The sequence below is a fragment of the Argiope bruennichi genome, chromosome 2 (assembly GCF_947563725.1).
Source record: "Argiope bruennichi chromosome 2, qqArgBrue1.1, whole genome shotgun sequence".
NCBI classification, from domain to species: domain Eukaryota; kingdom Metazoa; phylum Arthropoda; class Arachnida; order Araneae; family Araneidae; genus Argiope; species Argiope bruennichi.
In genome coordinates, this window is record NC_079152.1 from 111,281,207 (window position 1) to 111,294,950 (window position 13,744).

Below are 13,744 nucleotides of genomic sequence, written 5' to 3' on the forward strand. Positions count from 1 at the left end.
TGAGAGGTGACTGGTCAGTATCATAGCAGATTATTTAATCTTTTTTGAAGAAACCCATCATGGGAGCTGACTCACGTCCGGGTCACCAGTTATTATGGTGTGAAAATTAAGTCAAAGTGGCTGCAGCGTGCTCAATTGAGGGAAAAGCGAAAAGTTTAAAGAACAACGTTTATTAATAAAACCTTAAAAATCAGTCCTTATAGAAAACTCGAACACTCTAGGAGCTTTGCGCTACGGAGTGCCTTGAAAATGTTGATGCGAGCCTTTATAATAGAAAAAGATGGATTTGTCAAAAGTTTATCAAATGCGTTGTAACAATAAAACAGACAACCACCGTGCGGCACCACATATTGAATGTGTAACAACTTTCTCTTCAATCTCCCATATTACAAAAGTCAGAGGAATTAGAAGTTTAATTAAATAAATTTGAGCCATTCGCATATTTAGTGAATATGCCTCGAGGTTACATTCGTTCATGCTTGCATGAAAATGCATGTCACAGATTTATTTCTGAAATAAATTCTTCACCTTTCTGTAAAAAACAACAGATGCAATAATTTAATGCATTATGGGATGCATTACGGGATGTAACCTGTCCTTTTCTTATATTAAGGTAAAATGCATGAAACTATGTATTTATATCTTAGCTGAATGCATTATAACGTTTGTTATGTGATTACAGTGCCAAGTATATTGATTCCTTAAGATGGAATTTGTGGTCCTTGGATCATTATATTTGCTCTGTAATTATAAAAAACTTAGTTCATTCAGTTGTTAAATTCTGATATATTTCAAATTCCTAAGCTGTTTGTTCATATTTTCACATATCATTAAATAAATTATTTTAAATTACATTCAACAAGAACCAATGCCAAAGGCAACAATTTATGCATAATAATTTTGAATTTTTATATGAAAAATACTTTTCCATTAGATAATGATTAACTATCAGTTACACTAATGTTTCTATTCTTGGATTACTCAGAAATACAAAGTAAAATCCAAATGTTTTAAGAAGCAAAAATAAAGTTTTATAAAAACATCATAAAGTATTGTGCCCTAAAAGTTCAAAGGTTTCTATCCTTAAAACATGATTCGAAATAACGCAGTATTTTTCCGACTTTCATTGGAAGAAAACTTTCACCATTACACACTTCTAAAATTTCCTCCTGAACAACAGAAACCTATTATTGAAATTGAAATAACATTCCTAGAATACAAATCTCAGATTTATTTTCTATGTCGAAATATGAAAAGCTTTCTCTTTCACAATTTTCTTTCGGAAATAGTTTTATCAATTTCGTTTCCTACAGAAAACAGTTTATATAAAAAATTAAAAAACATATCGATCTATTTACAGAGCATGTTTCGAATAAAGAAAATAAATTTTAAATAGAATTAAAGAGAATTCTAAGCATCTATCAAATAATTCCTACACATATGGATTTTTTTTATTAAATGATGAAAATAATTCATGATTTTCAAAGTAAAAGATGTTTATGTAGTCTGTAGAACAAGGGAAGATAAAATTAAAAAAAAACTATAATCGTGTCTTTTATTCTTATACTATCTCATGGGACTCATATCCTACTAGATTTCTTTCAGCAATGATCAGATGTCGAGGAAAACGTACAGCTATCCTTTTTTTTGTCATACTTTAATTCTCATGTTGATGACGGTGATATATGAAAAGATGACACCCCGATATCAAATTTTGGTGTAATATGGAAAAAAACCCTCATAAAATTTACGGATGTTCAAGTTTGCTTATAAAGGAAGTTCATAAATGAGTATCCCAAATTTTTAGGGCTTTGAAAAGAAAACAAAGTTATGGTGGGACGAAGATCATTATAATCTGTGCAGTGGAAGCAAGATGACGTATGTTTTCTGGAATATTTCTTTAATGATCACATTTCCCACAATACAAACAGGAAAACCTAACACAAGATAAAAAATTAACGCGCGCACCTCACAAAACAGCATCTCATCTCATTATAATGACAATCGCAATGCACTATGGGATGCGTACCTAATCAAGTATCGCCATCTATTATCCAAAAGAGAAGATAGAGTAATGCAACTGCTACAAAATAAAGTCCAAACTTTGTTGTTCATTGGAAATCGAAAATAGCAATTGAAAGTTTAGATTCAACGTGAACACCACTCGAATCTGTATGTTAACGCATCGCACACTTTTTCCTGTTTGTCTGGTCTGAGGATTTGAAAGGCTGTAGATATGCGTATAAGCATTTTTTTGAGTAGCTACATCAAATAGCTGGTGTTTGTTCCTCTGCTACCAAATGGCATCGATGAATTTAAGACAACGTTAAAAAATGTTTCTGTTATGCTATTAGTTTGGGAACATATGCATCCATAGGAATCTTTGCAAATAAGGATCAAATAAGTCCATTAAGTTTATCTAATTAAATTATCAGATATTCATAAAAAATTTAGATAATGCATATCATATAATTATATTCTTAGAAACTTTTAACTGCTCCGTAAAAAATAGCTTTCCATTTGTTTACAAATTGGGTATTCTGGCATATAAAATTTATCTTTTACCATTTTATGATATAAATACTTAAGGATCAAAGGTAGACGGTAACGCGATATCAAACCGCATTTTCAACATTACATTGCTGTATTAACCAGTAACATCACAATTTTCAGATTATTTATTTCGGAGAGAATGAGAACGTCGCTATTGATTGAAGATTAAGGTAGACATTGAACAGACTTTCCAAACATTGCTGCTTTGGTTATTGGCAGGAAATAAAACACTGTTGTGAATTAAATGTGACAAAAAGGTTTTTAGCGACCTAAAAATATCTTATTTCTTGATTTAAAATGCTATCAAAGTTAATTTTGGATGAGGATGTTTAATATAGATAACAAACTGATGACCATGAAGATATGTGTTCCTTAGTATTATTAATTGTTTATTTTTTTGGTTCGATATAAAGTACATCTATGGAATTATCAAACGCTTATATTACTTCTCTTCCTATATTTAATCTGGTTTGCAAATAGTTTTATTTGGTAATTTAATGTCTATTAAGGAACAATAAAAGAGTTATGAATTGTGTAAAATATGTTGGTTTCTTTGAGAGGTCTTAGTTATTAAATTTGGCATCATTAAATTCTTATTCTTTTCTAGAAAATTCGAAAGTGTACCAAAAATATATAAAAGTCATGCTCTGACTTAACGACAATATATTACCTTTTGAGTTTTAATTTTATATTGTCATTATTGGAGATATGCCATATTTCTGGGCTAGGTGATCCGACAATCTATTCACTAGGTCGTAGAAAAAAAAAGAGGAATTGCTATTGAGCTTTCATCGAGTGAGGTTAGCGGGCGATTACAGCAAAGGAATTACTGAAATGTCCAAGGATCTGAGCCTATTTGTTGAAAAGTTAGTTTCTCCCATGTTTTGTGAGTGAGCTAGGGAGTTGCTGTTGTAGTTCATTGAAGACTGGATTGTTTTTTGCTTCAATAACTGTTTGTGGAATCTTAATTGCAGTCAATTTAATGCTCAAAACTGTTTGAAACATAACAAGAGTATGAACAATTGATAGATAATAACAAATGCAAGTTGTTATTGCGTAAACCACCTTTAAACAAACGTGTTCCGTTCTGTATTTTAGTTTAGTATAGTTATATTAACGTCCCGTTTTAAAGAAACCCTATAGCTATTTGGAGATGGGCATCAAAGTTTTGAACCACGGTCAGATGACGAGGAAAACACCTGAGCTGCACACCCCTCTCCAAGCTTCCACATAACACCAGCGGTATGACATTTGGCCAAAACGGGGGCCGCTGTGACCTGGTGGTAAGGTTTCGGCTTCAGAACCGGAAGGTTTCAGGTTCTTCACCCGATCCACCGAAGAACCGTCGAATAAGCAGATCTAGTGAACGTTAAATCCGTCCTGGCCCAAACGTCCTTCCGCTGGTGTGGTGTGGCGTGGAGAAGGGGATGCCAGATCAGGTGTTGTCCTCGTCATCTGACCGTGATTCAAAATTACGAGATCTGTCCCAAAATAGCCCAATTGTCGCTTTAAAATGGGACGTTAATGTAACTAAACTTTGGGCCCGACAGATTTAACGTGCACTAGACCGGCTTATACAACGATTCTTCGTTAGAATCGGGTCTCGAAACCGAAATCTTACCACCAGGCCACCGCGACCCTGGTCGGTTCTGTAAGGAATTTATTCTAAATGTGGCTGGCAAAATTATTAATTTTTAAGCGGTTAGAGATATGGATGTACTTACTACCAGAGGAAAAAATGCTCTAAATAAAGTAGAGAGTTATATTTTATGTTATTTGAATCACTAAATGGACTACAACCATCAATAAATGATAAAGCTACAAGCTTTTTGTATAAGTCTCTGGTCCTATTAGTCACATGTAGCTAAACATTTTTGAGTCATTAAAACTTTTAAGAAACAAAACATTCTTTTTTTAATTAAAAATAATCAAATCATTAAGCTTTGAATATCATTATTTTAAATGATTTTAGAACATTTCAGTAGCTGTCTTGAAATCTGCCAACCAATAGAAGTGCTTACTCAAGGCTCAATTGTTTTGATAACTTTTATGGAGTTTCTTGTTAACAAAACCACTTTTTTCTTTATGCAAATATTGAACTTATATTGAACAAAATTCTAGACTCCAAAAATGATTTAAGGATTTTTCCTAAGAATTTCTACTTTTATAATATATTATGCTTTAATTTACTTATTGATTAGTTATTGGTTGTTAGTATTTGCTTATCCAAGTCAAAATAAATAAACATTATTTTTTAGGATAAAATTTTATTTATAAAAAATAATCGTTAAAATTATTCTAAGACAATGTTTTAATTTTTATGTTTTTGAATACAGTTTAATGTGTTAGTATTTGAATGTAACTTTTGTCTATCAGGTTTGGAAGCAAAAATAATTGCAAGAAATATGATATCATGCATAAAGTTTATGTTTTTGATGGAAATCGCTAAGTTATGTCCATATTGAAATACAATGAAATTTAATCGAAGTTGTTCATCTGAATTAAAGAGCACTGAAGAAAATCAATAACTTTGAAAACTGATTTAATTTCGAAAACTGGTATAAGTTTCAAACAAGTTAAGAAAAAAAAAGAATTTTTATATATTACAATGAATAAAAAAATATTTAAAATTTCTGACCTGGTATGCATGTTGGTATGTGAGTCCAAGAACCATTGTTGCATGTGGCTGGCGTAGTGTTGTACCGCAGTTCATATTGAACAATGCAATCGACTGTGATATGTTTGTCGTGAGGAACTTTTGCATCTGGAGCGTAATTTGTGACTCTTCCGTGTTCAATTGAAGGAACAGAACAGGGAGCTGAAAGAGAAAGTTCCTAGTACGTATTATAAAGCATTAAAATAATAGTACAACGATTGATGAATCAAAATTTTTAGGTTCAAAATGTTAATGGAGATAAAATTTTTTTAACAAGACAGAATCATAAGGATTTCATAAGCATGAACTGCATTCAGATGAATCAGAGGATATACATGCAGATATTGGAATAACAAAATCATCCGTATATTAAAAACAATAAAAAAACACACACCAATCAACCAGTCATCAGGTCTGGATAAATTTCATTAATTTTGTGTTTCGTATGAAAGCTCATGACCTCTAGACATGTCATCAATGTTCGTCTGTTCTTCCATTTCCGATAAATAACAATAACAATAGCAGTAGTAGTAGTAATAATAAAAATCGTTTCACTGTGTCTTGCCCACGGGGAAAACCGGCGAAAGAGTTTCCTAGTCACAACCACTAAATCGATCTCGAAACTTTTATTATATATGAAAAATTCCTAATCCCTATATATGTCATCAATGGGCGCACGCCATCATCTAGCCACCTTTTCTGAACTCCATCAAACAGCGGCCTCTACTTCATCTGGTTGGCACTTCCGTTTTTCAATTTCGGTTTTATTTTGTGTTTTGTACTTCTGAAGTTTGGGCTGAGAATTATTCTGTAAACTCTATCCTTATACATACAAGGTGAGCAAAATTATTCTATAAACGCTGTCATTATACATACAAGGTGAGCAAAATTATTCTATAAACGCTATCCTTATACATACAAGGTGATCAAAATTATTCTTATATATAAAAGGTGATCAAAATTATTCTATAAACGCTATCCTTATACATACAAGGTGATCAAAATTATTCTATAAACGCTATCCTTATACATACAAGGTGATCAAAATTATTCTATAAACGCTATCCTTATACATACAAGGTGATCAAAATTATTCTTATACATACAAGGTGATCAAAATTATTCTATAAACGCTGTCATTATACATACAAGGTGAGCAAAATTATTCTTATACATACAAGGTGAGCAAAATTATTCTATAAACGCTGTCATTATACATACAAGGTGAGCAAAATTATTCTATAAACGCTATCCTTATACATACAAGGTGATCAAAATTATTCTTATATATAAAAGGTGATCAAAATTATTCTATAAACGCTATCCTTATACATACAAGGTGATCAAAATTATTCTATAAACGCTATCCTTATACATACAAGGTGATCAAAATTATTCTATAAACGCTATCCTTATACATACAAGGTGATCAAAATTATTCTTATACATACAAGGTGATCAAAATTATTCTATAAACGCTATCCTTATACATACAAGGTGATCAAAATTATTCTTATACATACAAGGTGATCAAAATTATTCTATAAACGATATCCTTATACATACAAGGTGATCAAAATTATTCTATAAACGCTATCCTTATACATACAAGGTGATCAAAATTATTCTATAAACGCTATCCTTATACATACAAGGTGATCAAAATTATTCTATAAACGCTATTCTTATACATACAAGATGATCAAAATTATTCTATAAACGCTATCCTTATACATACAAGGTGATCAAAATTATTCTATAAACGCTATCCTTATACATACAAGGTGATCAAAATTATTCTTATACATACAAGGTGATCAAAATTATTCTATAAACGATATCCTTATACATACAAGGTGATCAAAATTATTCTATAAACGCTATCCTTATACATACAAGGTGATCAAAACTATTCTATAAACGCTATCCTTATACATACAAGGTGAGCAAAATTATTCTATAAACGCTATCCTTATACATACAAGATGATCAAAATTATTCTATAAACGCTATCCTTATACATACAAGGTGATCAAAATTATTCTTATACATACAAGGTGATCAAAATTATTCTATAAACGCTATCCTTATACATACAAGGTGATCAAAATTATTCTTATACATACAAGGTGATCAAAATTATTCTATAAACGCTATCCTTATACATACAAGGTGATCAAAATTATTCTATAAACGCTATCCTTATACATACAAGGTGATCAAAATTATTCTTATACATACAAGGTGATCAAAATTATTCTATAAACGATATCCTTATACATACAAGGTGATCAAAATTATTCTATAAACGCTATCCTTATACATACAAGGTGATCAAAACTATTCTATAAACGCTATCCTTATACATACAAGGTGAGCAAAATTATTCTATAAACGCTATCCTTATACATACAAGATGATCAAAATTATTCTATAAACGCTATCCTTATACATACAAGGTGATCAAAATTATTCTTATACATACAAGGTGATCAAAATTATTCTATAAACGCTATCCTTATACATACAAGGTGATCAAAATTATTCTTATACATACAAGGTGATCAAAATTATTCTATAAACGCTATTCTTATACATACAAGATGATCAAAATTATTCTATAAACGCTATCCTTATACATACAAGGTGATCAAAATTATTCTATAAACGCTATCCTTATACATACAAGGTGATCAAAATTATTCTTATACATACAAGGTGATCAAAATTATTCTATAAACGATATCCTTATACATACAAGGTGATCAAAATTATTCTATAAACGCTATCCTTATACATACAAGGTGATCAAAACTATTCTATAAACGCTATCCTTATACATACAAGGTGAGCAAAATTATTCTATAAACGCTATCCTTATACATACAAGATGATCAAAATTATTCTATAAACGCTATCCTTATACATACAAGGTGATCAAAATTATTCTTATACATACAAGGTGATCAAAATTATTCTATAAACGCTATCCTTATACATACAAGGTGATCAAAATTATTCTTATACATACAAGGTGATCAAAATTATTCTATAAACGCTATCCTTATACATACAAGGTGATCAAAATTATTCTATAAACGCTATCCTTATACATACAAGGTGATCAAAATTATTCTTATACATACAAGGTGATCAAAATTATTCTATAAACGATATCCTTATACATACAAGGTGATCAAAATTATTCTATAAACGCTATCCTTATACATACAAGGTGATCAAAACTATTCTATAAACGCTATCCTTATACATACAAGGTGAGCAAAATTATTCTATAAACGCTATCCTTATACATACAAGATGATCAAAATTATTCTATAAACGCTATCCTTATACATACAAGGTGATCAAAATTATTCTTATACATACAAGGTGATCAAAATTATTCTATAAACGCTATCCTTATACATACAAGGTGATCAAAATTATTCTTATACATACAAGGTGATCAAAATTATTCTATAAACGCTATCCTTATACATACAAGGTGATCAAAATTATTCTATAAACGCTATCCTTATACATACAAGGTGATCAAAATTATTCTATAAACGCTATCCTTATACATACAAGGTGATCAAAATTATTCTTATACATACAAGGTGATCAAAATTATTCTTATACATACAAGGTGATCAAAATTATTCTATAAACGCTATCCTTATACATACAAGGTGATCAAAATTATTCTTATACATACAAGGTGATCAAAATTATTCTATAAACGATATCCTTATACATACAAGGTGATCAAAATTATTCTATAAACGCTATCCTTATACATACAAGGTGATCAAAATTAAATCATCCCTACTCTAAGCTCTCTATACAGCGAACTACTCAGTGTAAAGGCTTCAAAATTGTTGAGAATACTATTTAAGATATGGAGAAACAGAGTACACGAATAACAATAGTTCCAGAAATACCGATAGATGGCGCTGAAAAACAAAAAATATGCTGAAAAAATTTAAATCGCACATTCGTAATGCATTTTATTCGAACGTATCGAACATTCCATCCCAGGGACCTTATCGATGCAAGGGAAAGCGCTCAATATGGTTCCCTTCTTCCAGATGTAAAATCTGCATTCTGTGGACAGCTTGTTCAACTATGGATCGTAATGGGTGAATTGAGATGCTTCTCACTTGCAAAGTGATATTGTCTTTAAAATACGCTAAGCTTACCAGACGTATTCGATGAAAAATTATTCAAATATCCCCAAAGCCAAAAAACCACAGGGATTAAGATGTGTCGAACGGTATGGTTTGTTTGCCGGAAACGTACAACTAATTACTCTATCATTAGTAAAATGTTGCCGAAGAAACTGCTATACACTAGAGTCCAATGTGTGGAGCTGCTTCATATTGCATAAAAGGGATTGAATTAAGATATTGGCGCTGTTACTTTTGGGGTACAACAAAATTTTCTAGCATATTTTGATACCTGCTGGTCCTTTGAGTAAATTTTCGTCGACGAAACATGCAAACATGCAGCTGTAGCATTTCCTTTGTTTTCATAAAACAATTTCACAAACAAAGCGCGAAGCTATCTCTAATAAGAATGACATTTTCCCAGCTTTATCCCTTTTATGCCTACAATAATAGCAGAAAACCAAGGGTTTATGCAAAGTGCTTGTGCTTACAGAGCGAAATTGCAGTTACAATGTACATTTTCAGTTTCATCACTTTTTGATCTTTTTATTTAATATCAGCAATAGAAATTCTAAAGGAAAAATTTCATACCACAAGTGTTTTTTTTTATCTTTTCAGCATATTTTCTGTTGTACAGTGCCATCTACCGATGTTTTTGTAACTAGATTTTTTTTTTCTCTTAATCCGTTTCTCCATGTTTTGAATAGTACGTTCACCAATTTTGGAGCCTTTACACTGAGCAGTTCGCTGTATAGAGAGCTCAGAGTAGGGGTTCTTTATATTTGAAAACATTGTATATATACAAATATTATTGTTATGGAAAACAAATTGATGTTTGTGGTATTAAGGATAAAAATAAATGCAATTTCAACAGAGCGATTTTTTTATGAACAACTTCTTGTTTACTCCTTTGAAAGAACAATTGAATTTATATCTGAAGCAGCGGAATTATGCGTGTGATAAATACACTCCTTTGAAAGAACAATTGAATTTATATCTGAAGCAGCGGAATTATGCGTGTGATAAATACAAATGATGCTTGGAAATAACAATTAAAATGTTGTGATTTTGGATAATATCTTATATTATTAAATGGAATCGACTGAACTTAACAACTTTCCATCTGAAAATTGCACATCGTGTGTATGCATGTAATGAATTACTGTGGATAATTAATCGAACAATATTATGAGCCTATAGTGAACATTGTTTAATTTCAACGTAACGGAAAATTATAATTCACCAGTTTAAGTTTACATTAGATGAAATAATCCATAAATATCAGATTAAAGTTTTAGGTCATTCGATAGTAAAGGCTAAAAGTAAAACTAGACAAGTTTTAAATTAAGGAAAGTATATTTGTATAATTCTATATGAGTGCTTTATATAATTATAATGATAATTTTCATTTATTTTGTCTGTTTGCCAAAGGGATATTTGCTTAAGGGATACATCCATAATTTTAAATTAAAGAGAAAGAAATGTGAAATAGCGATATAAATTTCCATTTTGTTGCACAGTATTTCTAATCAGATTTATTTTAGAGAAAAATTTATCTGGAATAATACTATAAACTTTTGCTACTTCTATATGACAATAATTATAGGCTACCATACTATCAGCAAAATACCAGATGATTAATGAAAAAAATTGTTCAAAAGACTATATAAGGCTGGCTGTTGGACGTACGACCTCAGTTTAAAATGTAGTTACACCTTGAGTAGTAAGAATCCATTAAAAAGATATTACAAAATTTAAATTAGAAATTTAATAAAATTTAGTGTTGTCTTAAAAAGTTTTAAAAACTTTTTTGTTAATAATTTTAGAGCTTTCTCTTTGGACAAAAACTATTTTTGCTCATCTTTAAAATTCAAAAAATAATAATAATAATAATAATAATAAATAAATAAATAAACTTTTCGGTAATAGCAATTATAATTTCCAATTTTCCCCCTGAATTTAATAAGTTTTTAATTTATTTTACACCAATTATTTTCATTGTTTTAGTTTCTGGATTTATACACACTCACATTGTTACGAAAAGTTTATTTTTTTTTTTAATTTTTAAAGATGAGCAAAAATTAAATTTAATATTATTTTATTATTTTATTTTAAATTTTATTAAATTATTATTTTATATTATTATTATAATATTATTTTAATAAAAAAATTAAATATTTTTCTACTCATTTTATCACTGACATATGATTAATATTAAATTTTAAAAAATAAAATATAGATAGACACATATAGTCAGAATTCTTACACTAAAAACGTTTACACTAGAGATTTGAATTTTCACATATTTTGTCCGACTCTTTTAATGTTTGTGAAGAAAGAAATTAATACCCACATATTTTATTCCCATGTTAACATATCAAATTTATGAGAGTTTGCAGATTTGTGTTTTCTAACTGCAATATAATTTTTAAAATTTTCAGAATTTAATCATGGATAAAATATTCAATTTCATTTAATTTTGATTCATTGTTAGAAACATCATCTGCAACAAGATTTCACTGTAATGTAATAATAAATTATGGAACATATTAAAGATAAAAGTAAATAAGCTTTTATTAGAGCATTAAAATGTAGAAAATAATTTTTTTTTTTACTTTGAAAAATCTGAAATTCAAAATCAAAAGAGCATGAGATGCTTGAAGCAATATGAGAAAAAAATTAAATCACAATACTTATCAAAGAAAGAAAATTCTTCATAATTCAAAAAAATTATTAAAAATGAGGTTTAAATTTTATTTTGTTTCGAATATTTCTGTAAGCGGTTTATACTTTTACGATTTTTTTTTTTTTTTACTTTCATATTTTTGATTAAAAAAATTTTGAAATGTTATAATTTTAACCCTTTAAAGGGCCATTTTTTTCTAGTCATATTATGTTAAAATATTTTTACGCTTGAAATTAGAATAAGAAAAGGGATTCATTTAACTTATTAGATAAATTTGATTTGATTAATTAATTAATTTGGTTAATTAATAATTAAGTAACAAATCAAGACTTATCATTCTGTCTGAGATAAAAAACTGAAGCATCTAAGTTTCTGACTTACTAAAAAAATTTGTCAGAACTTATGCCAATCTATATAATTTCATACAAAGATTGATAAATTTGGTGGGAAGCATACTTCCCACGGCCCTAGAAAGGGTTAAAATAAAATTTTATTTTTATAATTTTCTATTCTCTCACTTGAATAACTGAGACACAAAATTAGTTTTACGTTAGAAAAATTTAGATATAGGTAAAATCATTTTGTAATATTTATAAAGATTTTATAAAGTTTGAATAAAGTTTCTCTCTATTTATTTCATGATTGTGTTACTGCATGGTTTAATTAAGGATCACAAAAATAATCAGCATAATTTTTTTATGACCAAAATAGCGCGTAAAAGTTACAAATCTAATGGTATGTAGTTTTTTCCAGGCATATCATTTAATATAGTGTAATAGAATTCCATATAGTGTAATCACTATCCAATTCAAAATTTAATTAAAACTTAAACTAATCATCCAAATTAAAAAATTTTTCGAAATGATGCATTGTATGCATATAATTTTTCTGTTTATAAAGCAAAATTGATACGCATTTATCAAATCTATTAAATCTACCTTAAAAAGAAATCTTCATTAAATGCGAAAAAAATCTTAAAAACAGAAATCCCATTTTCATTTTAAGAATAGTGGTTCTAGTTCTTTATTAATTTCATCGTCAAAATTTAACTTTAAAGCATACACACACACATATATAAAGGAAGAATTTATTTGGATTTCCAGGCAAATAATTTAAACCATTAAATTACATTTAACTTTTGAGAAAAAGTAATGTGTAATTTCAGGTGCATATTTGTAAAAGTAAAGAAAAATTTCTTTTAGTGCTCATTTCAGATATAAAGTCAATAATTCATATCAAATTGTTTATTCTGCGATTAACTTATGTTGCTAAAACCTTTTTTGATAAATAACTTATTGAAATAAGTTGAATATTTGGGTTAGAATATTAAATCTTCAAGACAGCAAAAGTTAAGCTTTGATCATATATATTTTTATTGTTTTTATCGTAAGACAACAGAAAAATAAAATTACGAACTTCAATTGTTGAATTGGTAGAAGCTATTTAAACAACCATTAAAATTTTTGCGATTTGAAATAGCGACGAGGCAAAATGAATTTTATTGTATCATGAAAGTATGTAAATAATGAATTTATTATGATTTAATTATTCCTGTTCGTATTAATTGTGAGTAAAAATGCTTTTATCTATTCATACGGTTGAAAATTTACAAAGAAATAAGTAAACGAAAGGTATAAGTAGAGGCAAAGAATTAAAATGCGTACCGCTGAACAAATA

General features: G+C 28.9%; 1 protein-coding gene across 1 annotated transcript in view; it reads right to left on the reverse strand.

Annotated features, from left to right (window-relative positions):
- LOC129989419 (sushi, von Willebrand factor type A, EGF and pentraxin domain-containing protein 1-like) overlaps positions 1 to 13,744 on the reverse strand; it is a 520,410-nt gene that overhangs the window by 54,524 nt on the left and 452,142 nt on the right. The window contains exon 8 of the mRNA XM_056097956.1: positions 5,192 to 5,371. Coding sequence (XP_055953931.1) covers positions 5,192 to 5,371 — 180 coding nt within the window. The remainder of the gene's footprint in view (positions 1 to 5,191; positions 5,372 to 13,744) is intronic.